We start from the raw sequence: 9,838 nt of genomic DNA on the forward strand, positions 1-9,838 counted from the left end.
CCGCTGCCACAAAGCTGTTCCGCAATGTCGCACTCGTCAAAACTGTCGTAAAGTAACAGCAGTGCGACCATATCACGTAGTGGAGAAACTGTCAGCTGCTTGTTGAACTGGACTCACAGTCAGAGAACTTGGTCAGTAGATTTCGTTTCCTAAACTCAAATGTCGATTAAAAAAAGTGACATAACTTTATCCCTAATGTACGCAGCTGTAAGCATTCCTTATCAGTAACACGCCATAATTTATTTTATCCATTGCAGGTAATAACTTAATCTAATAATGTCAACAGAAGGTCAGGTAAGAGAGAAAAATCCTTCATCCACCATTTACACACTCATTGTTAAAGTTTTATTAAGGCCAGGTCAGTGTGTGTGTGTGTGTCTGTTTACCAGCCAAGACCTTCCTCAAAGTATACAATAGATGCTTATTCTTCTTCAGGTGATCAAATGCAAGGCAGCTGTAGCATGGGAACCTGGGAAGCCCCTCTCCATTGAGGACGTGGAGGTGGCCCCACCTAAGGCCCATGAAGTCCGCATCAAGGTGAGCTGCTCACCCCAAACTACTCTGCAACACGAGGAAGCATCAGCACATTCCTGCAAAGTTACTTTTAAACAGACCCAGAATCCCCAAGTCCCCCAATTCATATACCTGAGTTTTCATTAGTTGGGCTAATTAATTATTCCCATTGTTGTTGTAAATGTAAGCACATCTCTTCATATAATTGCATCATATTATACACCTGGTGTCAAGCTATACAGCTAATTTCCAGTGTTAATAGGTGTTTGGAGAGTTGTTTGTCCAGTCATACGTAGATCTGATAGATTAGATTACATTACATTAGATTAGATTAGGGAATTTTAATATCCTCATTGAGACAATTTGTTTTGCACCTTAAATACATAGTTACAGCAGACAATACTTGTTTCAACATTCAACGCACAATCATATCACATGGGAAAAGCATACTGTACAGTAATGATACAAGTTTCACTTTCAGATATGGCTTTGGGGCGGCTGTTCAAAACTATAAAAAGTATTAAATCAACTCTGATTGGTGCAGACTTTTATAAATACTGGCACAGCGTTGATTTTTACAAATTTTCTCAAACCTAACACTGACGATTTTGCTGTATAAGAGCAGGTCTTATGACAAACTCTAGAGCAGGAATAAAAAATCAGAATAAAGGCAACTTGGATGTACAGTAAGTTACTTTTAGCATTGTTACTTTAGTCACATAGGAAGATAATGTAGCCAGGAAACATTTGAATAAATGATTGTCCCCTTTTCTCACATTGCCTCCTGTTGCTGGGAATATTGCCCGTCTATACAGTATTTCCTGCCTCATGTTTCACCACCCGAACTGTTTGAACAGGTTGTAGCCACAGGAGTGTGCCACACAGACTGGGCATTCCTGTATGAGACCGGACAAGGGATGAATCCTCGACCGTATCCTTTAGTCCTCGGCCATGAAGGAGCAGGAGTGGTGGAGAGCGTCGGCCCTGGTGTCACCAAGTTCTCACCAGGTAAAATAGTACAGCTTCCAACGCCTGACACCAATAAAGTAAAGAAAGCATATTCTGTAACCGACATGCATGTATTTTTGATCCCCAAAAATGGGTCATTAACAGGGTTGTATGAAATTCCTTTAGCACATACACTACCATGAATTGAAAATGAAAAACACCAAAACAACATTGTGTGTAGAGCTGCAACGATTAATCGATTAGATTAGTAACTATTAAATTAATCGCCAACTATTTTGATAATCAATTAATCGGTTTGAGTCATTTTTTAAGAAAAATAAGTCAAAATTCTCAGATTCCAGCTTCTTAAATGGGAATATTTTCTGGTTTCTTTACTCCTCTATGACAGTAAACTGAATATCTTTGTGGACAAAACGAGACATTTGAGGACGTCATCTTGGGCTTTGGGAAACACTGATCAACATTTTTCACCATTTTCTGACATTTTATAGACCAAACAACTAATCGATTAATCGAGAAAATAATTGACAGATTAATCGACAATGAAAATAATTGTTAGTTGCAGCCCTAATCGTGATACACAATTCTGCTGTCTAAATTGATGATGACAAGCAAATTTTACTTAAAAACTCTCATTAAATGAGGTATGGTAGGAATATTATTTGAATATTTCTGTTTTGTTTGACATCACACCTAACATTACCATTCGGTTCAATGAGATGAACATTAATTTGATTATTTAACGTCATTTTGCATACATGAACCATATCGTGATTATATATTGATATCGAGAAAAATCCTTACGATTATCATGATATTGATTTCAACCATATCGCCCAGCCCTAGCATATTCTGTAACCGACATGCATGTATTTTTGATCCCCAAAAATGGGTCATTAACAGGGTTGTATTAAATTCCTTAGCACATACACTACCATGAATTGAAAATGAAAAACACCAAAACAACATTGTGTGGTTTTTAACTCGACTGCAGACAGTGATGTAATATGTGATTCTGTTTTTACATTGTAGCTAATCACAAATTTCTGTGATGTCTTGATTAATAATAATAACATTAAGAGGAAAGTGCTTTACATGATACTCAAAGACACTTTACAAGAGATGAAAAAACAACTATTTAAAATATATGAAAATTGACTCAAGGATTCAAGACCAAGGATTCTAGGATTCAGGCCCAAGTCAATACTACTCCTCTGACTGTTGTTTGTCTGCTTTGTAATGCATTCACAGGTGATAAAGTTATTCCTCTTTTTCTGCCACAATGCGGTGAATGTGAACGGTGTCGCAGTCCTAAGACCAATCTCTGCAAGAAGAACTGGTAACTTCATTTTGAGTCGTCATCCTATGTTTACACACACACACACACACACACACACACACACACACACACACACACACTCTCACATTCACGCTCAGGCTCACTCACTTGCTTACCTATTGTTTAAATCAGTGGTTCTTGACCTGAGGGTAGGGACCCCCAAATGGTTGCAAGATAAATTGGGGGGGTCGTGAGATGTTTAGGAAAAAAACATTTCTACAATACAAATTTATTATCATGTCTGATTTTTCTCATTTTCTCATTGTCATTTTTTTTTTTCTTTTTCTTGTGAAATATTGAATAGTTTTCAGCCTCTAGCCTTCGTCTGATAATTAATCAAATGAAACAACCTGAAAAAGGAAAGTCAGTCGCTGGTTGAACTCTCACCACTCTGCAGATGCAGCCTGTGATGAGGGTCACGAGTAGGCAACGCTTGGTTTTTAGGGGTCACAAGTGAAAGGTTGAAATTACAGATTGACATGTAGTATTTTGACTAAATCCCTTTTTTCTTTTGTTTTCAGGGCCAATACACAAATGGGTGTATTAGCTGATGGCACCAGCAGGATATCTTGCAAAGGGCAGCAGGTGTACCAGTTCACTGGCGTCAGCTCTTTCTCCCAGTACACTGTGGTTGCTGACATTTCAGTCACAAAGATAAGAGACGATGCTCCTCTGGACAAAGTGTGTCTCCTGGGCTGTGGCGTCTCCACTGGCTATGGTGCCGCTCTCAATACAGGCAAGGTGAGGGAGTTCAGACCCGGTTGATACTTGTGTCAGACATGATTTTAAAAACAGGGTTACATAAGAATAAAACAGCCAAATACATTGAGAATAAAATGTGTTTCAAGAACTGATTTATAAGATACCTCTTAAAAAGCTTCCACTTGACAAACGAAACCTGTCCATGCAGGTTGAACCCGGTTCCTCGTGTGCCGTGTTTGGACTCGGAGGTGTCGGACTGGCAGCCGTCATGGGCTGCCAGGTTGCCGGGGCAACCAGGATCATCGCCGTCGACATCAACCCTGACAAGTTTGAGAAAGCCAAGGAGTTTGGAGCCACTGAGTTTGTGAACCCCAAGGACCACAGCAAGCCCATCCAGGAGGTTCTGGTGGAGATGACAGACGGAGGGGTGGACTGCGCTCTGGAGTGTGTTGGGAGTGTCGCTGTCATGGTGCGTGTCTCTTCACATGGTCAACCTGCTATTTTTCATCAGTGTCTCTGAAATAAGATTTGTTCTGAGAATTGTACACTACCAGTCAAAAGTTTGGACACCAAATTTTTCTTTATTTTTACTATTTTCCACATTTTAGAATAATAGTAAAGACATCAAAACTATGAAATAACACAAATGGAATTATGCAGTGACCAAAAAAGTGTTAAACAAGTCAAAATATATATTTTAGATTCTTTAAAGTAGCCTCCCTTTGCCTTGATGGAAAGAAATTCATACATAGGCATCAACTTCACTATTTATATTGGTCTGAAAAACAAATTTCAAGCATTTAAGCAGAAGCCTTTAGATCAAAATGGCGTTAAGATAATGAAAAACATAGTACGTTTAATCAGGTGTGTCCAAACTTTTGACTGGTAGTGTACATCAGAAGTTGAGTATTTTCATATCTCTGGAAAAGCAGAGCTGATTCAGCAGCTGGTACTATGCGAGAACTTCTTCATATCTATGAAAGCAAACAGTCTAATATGCAGTGTCAGCACAGTACACAGTCGAGTATGCAGTAGGTGAGTTTAGGTCTGATCAGTGCTTAGAGTTTGGACAGTTCTTGGAAAGCAAAATTATACTGTCTGGCTTCCTGAAAGTGTCATGGGCCTAATGAACGGGAAATGAAAACTTAATAACCCCGATCACATATCCTCGTAGCTTTTTTTTCCTCACCTCTTAAGCCACTTTTCTACATCTGTCCTGACCCTATTTCAATAACACAATCACTAGTTTCATCGACTCTGTTTCTGTCCCAGAGGGCTGCACTGGAGTCTACCAGAGACGCCTGGGGCACTTGTGTCATCGTTGGATGGACAGAGACTGAAGACATGAGCATCACCGTCATGAATCTCCTGATGGGCCGCACCTTGAAGGGGACGTACTTTGGAGGTGAACTCAGCAATTACGAGCTACGAGAAAGAAAGTGACCAGGCGTTTATCTGTAGAGTGTGCAAAAAAAGATATCACACGTTGCTTCAGCAGCAAAGTAATTGCCATAGTGAAACTTCAATGTCATGTATCACTGATCAAGGAAAAAAATAGCTATCTAAAACATGAACGTAAACGTCAGGTTTTGTTGTCAGTCCCTCAGAATCTCTAGACTCACCATTTTGCGCCGACATTCAACACTCATGCCGAGAGCAATTCATTATATAAACAGCAGAAATACCAATTTCTCCACTGATAGTAGCCTCAATAGACCATAATGCAATGCAGCCACAAGACATTGCATTTTGAATAAGGCGTGCGGCTGCAATCACAGACATGTAGATCACAAAAGTTTGAATGATCACACTATTTCTATGCCCATACGCACCACCTTTAATGAAAAAACTCTGGGGGTTGTCGAAAGTCATTCTGGGAAATGTAGGAAATCACTAACTGAAGTAGACGTAGAGGAGGCAGGTTGAGGGAAAGTGGCTACACAAAAAAAGTAAATTTCAACACTTCATCACAAAAAAAACCTCCTGGAATGCACTGAACATCACAGATTGATGATATCCAGCAGTGTAAGAGTATCTATTCTTGTCACAGCTCTGCTTCTGTAGCCTCGGATTTGTGTCTCATGGAAAGTCGGTTGCTTTAACCAGTCTTTATACTCTCCACCCCCCTCGCCAGGTTGGAAGAGTGTGGAGAGCGTACCTAAACTGGTGGAAGACTACATGAACAAGAAGCTGAAGTTGGATGAATTTGTGACCCACAACCTGCCGCTGGACCAAATCAATGTGGCCTTTGACCTTTTGAAAAGTGGAAAAAGGTAAGACCTCTAATGTATGTGCGGCTGCTGGTGTGTTGATTTTAGGAAGTCTTTGCTGAAAACACCACACATACATTTTGTTTTTTTTCTTCTAAAGGTGGCTACCTCGGACAAAGCTCCATTTGTACATTATAGTATAGCATAAATAATCAACTTTGTTTTAGTAGATTAGTGGTTATCAGCCTTTTATGTTTGCGGAGACATAAAAGTCCAGGAAAATCATTGATTACTTACGACAATGCATGGTAAATTATTGATTACTTGGAAAATGACATAAAATGTCCAGCGTGATCATACAAGAATGCCAACAACACCAATGGATTTCTCCCTTAAATGGAGGAAGAACTTAAGATCATAATCTGTCAAATTGAATTTTATAAAAATGTAATTAGTTAAGTCATTAATTTCCTTATTTTTTCTTTGGATTTACCAGTGTAACCCAGAGCTCTAGTCAAGAACCACTGTTGTGTATTAGATAATATATATATGCCTAGAACCTGTCTAGTAGATAACAGACAAATAATAATAGATATTATCATAATTATAGTGGCATAACAGTAGCTGGTCATGTTTTTACACTGACTGTCATTGCGAAGCTCATTCACTCTCTGTACCTCAACCGGTCGTGGAATATCTGGAATATCATGGACTTCTGAAAGGTGCATTTCAGACAGGGAAAGTCAGGGAATTTGATAAATTACCCGGGGAAGTCAGGGAATATCAGGGAATTTTAAAAATGGGTGACTTTAAAGGAATATACCAGATTGTATTTTATAACTTGTTTCTCACATTTATTGCATTTTCAGCTCTTTTTCTCCACTGTTTACCCATTTAGAACTTCTCTGAACTATAAAACAACATTAACTAACCAGGAAGCAATCACATTTTTTGGTCATGAAAGCGCTCTGACTTAGTCATGGAAAAGTCTTGGAATTTTGCATCAGGGCGGTGGTGGAAACCCTGTTACTTAGACATATTTGTTTTTTTATTCATGCTTTTTCTTTCTTTTAGCATTCGTACCATTATCAGTCTGTGACACCAGGAGCATAAACCTGATGGGTGACGGATTATCGGTCTCCTGACCATGGACCTCAGACAAACCTTATGCTTCTTCAGTAGCCACTCTTGTCTCCTCGGTGGTCCAGCAATATATTTTTCATGTGTGAATTACATTTTCATGAATTGGACTGACTAGAGGAATCTATGACGCCGATGATGCCTTATTGATTTCACATCAAGGAGAGAGATGTAGGTAAAAGGGGACAGAAAGGTTAAATAACATTTTTTAAGCCTTCAGATGATTGGAATATGGGTTGTGGAAAAGGAAATCCAGCTCAGTACAGCGATAATATTTTGCATAGATATCTCAGGTACATGTGTAATTGTTTTGCTGTTTTTTTCCAAAGATATTGATGAATATTATACTTTCTCTGCATGGCTTTGTGACAAATGATAATTTTGACCACTAGATGGCAGTCACATCTCACTTAAAGCTTCTATCTGTGAACATGCTGTACTCCATTCATGATTACAGTGCCTCTATACTACACTACATTTCTATCTGCATATGATTCTGTATTTCAATTCAGCTTAAATATACCGATTTTTCACTCTTATTTATCACTGACTTGATCAAAAGGGACAAACATTATAGATTGCTGAATGTACTCATGTACAACTAAGATTTGTCAATATGTATTTGCACCAATGTCACCAAGACAAATTCCCAGTACATTTATTGTATTTGGCAATTACAGTGATTCTGGTTCTGATATCAATGTGAAGAGGTAGTTGGGATTAAATACACTTGTACAGGAGAAGAGAAACAGCAAACCAAATGGCTGAATCTGTCATCAGCCGTAGAGAAATACCTGCTTCATGTGGTCAGGCTTACCGAGTTTCGTCCTTGGTAATATTATATATTGATTTAATAGGGAGTCGACTGGAAGGGCTAAAATAACAGTTGTGGGCTGTCAGGACCCAAGACAAAAGGTTGGTTGGGGAATGCCTGTCGGTGATGAACTGAAATAGCTGTCTAAGGAATTTGCTTTATTGAAGTTCCATTCAGATCAAATGAAGGCCCTTGGCAGTTTCCCCCGCTTTTCCGTCTTTATTTAAAATGGAAAATAAAGTGGTGCTTCCCCTCACGTTGGTCTCCGCTCCCTGTGTGTAATCAATCAGAGATTATAAAGCTTAGATTGCCCTCCTCCCCCCCCCCCCCCCCCCCCCCCACCGAATCTCAAAGAAGAGACAGTTATCGAGAAATGGAAACTAGAATAATGCAGGGAATGGGCAGTGGAGAGAGAGAGAGAGAGAGGGAGAGAGAGATCAAAAGAGAAAAGAGGAGACGAGTTTTGACAGGTGCTTATGCGACCGGGCACCCTCATCTATAAATGTTGGACATGCTCACAGATTTATAAGGCTTTCTTGGGGACATGTGTCTGAATGTCTGTCTCATCTATGGGAAAACTATCCATAGTGACGTCCATAAGTCTTTCTCGTCTTTTTTTTCCTCTCTATGTTTGAACTCCTCAACCTCCGGGGTTGTCACAGCATTGAGCAACTGATACACTGAGGACATGCTATCTGAATTACACTCCTCAGCATCTTACTACATTTCAGAAAGTTTTTACTGTCAGGCGCTACTGTGCCATGCTTCATATTCATCTGTGTTGCTTTTCTGCAAATACCTTTGAGGACAGAAACTGTGAAATCACTGTCGTTGAACAGTGATAGAGCTATAGCAACCCGTAATATTTGCGAAGAAGAAAAAAAAATCAGATTTAGATTTTTGTTTTACCTCTTGCGTCTTCAGACATGAGACTCTTGAAGATAATTGACAAACAACGGAAATGCCAAAGGTAAATGGCGTCACACAAATAAAGGCCTGTCCGGGCGGGAAAAAAAATGTCACAAGTGCTGCCTCGTCTTTCACAATATTTAGATTGGGATCAAGAGATTTCCCCTTAATTATTAAGCTGTATTCGTGTGTGCACTGACACACAGGTGATGGCACAATATTCACATGATTTGGAACTTTATGATGGTGGAAGAGCGGAGAGGAGAGGTGGGAGCGTGCTTTGAGGAAACATACAATGTTTTAAGACAGTATTTTTATTTTCAACAACACAAACATCTATATATCTATAAATCTGGTGTACTTCTATTTCCACTGGTGTAATTTATGAAATGGCAAATACCTCTATGCTCCATAAACTAGAAATCAGACCATTTGACATCTACTCCCCATAGTTGTACGTTATGGTTATTACAACACATAAAAAGGTGGGGCTGAAAAAAAGGAAGATGTGCAACAGGAGTAGACACATGTCCCCCAATGCTAGATTCCCATCTAAATGGGATATGACATCTACTTTGTATGTTTTTTCTTTTAGCCTGACCTGATGTTAGCCGTGCTGAATTTTACATATGTGGCTGTGTCTTCTGTCAAATGACTGTGATGTGGTAACAATTCATAACTTTGTACCAAACATCGGTATCTGTACCCTGCATGTGTTTCTGACCAGTCAAGACAAACGAGTCTGACACAGTGTTAACCTAGCACAGTTTCAGAGACAAGCACAACACAGTGATTTTAAATGCTTTGTCTGAACCCATGAGATGAAATGCAAATTTGCATAGGATTCAAATTTGTGGCTTAAGGACATTTAAGGATACAAGTAGCATTTGCTCCGCCACACGGACTGGCTTCCTATTACACACCTTTCTGTTTCTGAAGACTTAAATGTTGTTCATTTGCTCTATTATATGCACACCTTGCTCACCTTTTTCTGTCTCTGTGCTCCAGCTGCAGGTATAGCAGATGACAAAATAATTAAATAATGACTACAGTAGATATAATAACATTCTATAGCTATTTTTTTTGTTGTGGTATTAGCAATGTGATAGCTTCAAAAGCCTTGCATAATGTACAAGTGTAAGATGAAAATTCTATGCTATAATAGAAAATAAAGGAACTTGTTGTGGTCCTATTGATCTAAATAGCTCATAAGTCAACCTCAGGCAGGTGTGTTATGTGTAT

General features: G+C 39.2%; 1 protein-coding gene across 1 annotated transcript; it reads left to right on the forward strand.

The window, feature by feature from the left end:
* The first annotated feature begins 168 nt into the window (after positions 1–168).
* On the forward strand, positions 169–7,946 carry LOC139667900 (alcohol dehydrogenase class-3-like). The gene is made up of 9 exons (XM_071547384.1): positions 169–294; positions 436–537; positions 1,371–1,521; positions 2,734–2,821; positions 3,343–3,562; positions 3,732–3,992; positions 4,796–4,928; positions 5,658–5,796; positions 6,808–7,946. The coding sequence occupies exons 1-9, from the start codon at positions 277–279 to the stop codon at positions 6,830–6,832; spliced, it is 1,137 nt and encodes a 378-aa protein (XP_071403485.1). The 5' UTR covers positions 169–276; the 3' UTR covers positions 6,833–7,946.
* Positions 7,947–9,838: the final 1,892 nt, after the last annotated feature.

The sequence above is a fragment of the Centroberyx affinis genome, unplaced genomic scaffold (genome assembly GCF_046629955.1).
Source record: "Centroberyx affinis isolate AG114_WGS23_722 - 3 ecotype Tasmania unplaced genomic scaffold, CSIRO-AGI_Caff_v1 ptg005870l_1, whole genome shotgun sequence".
Taxonomy (NCBI): Eukaryota; Metazoa; Chordata; class Actinopteri; order Beryciformes; family Berycidae; genus Centroberyx; species Centroberyx affinis.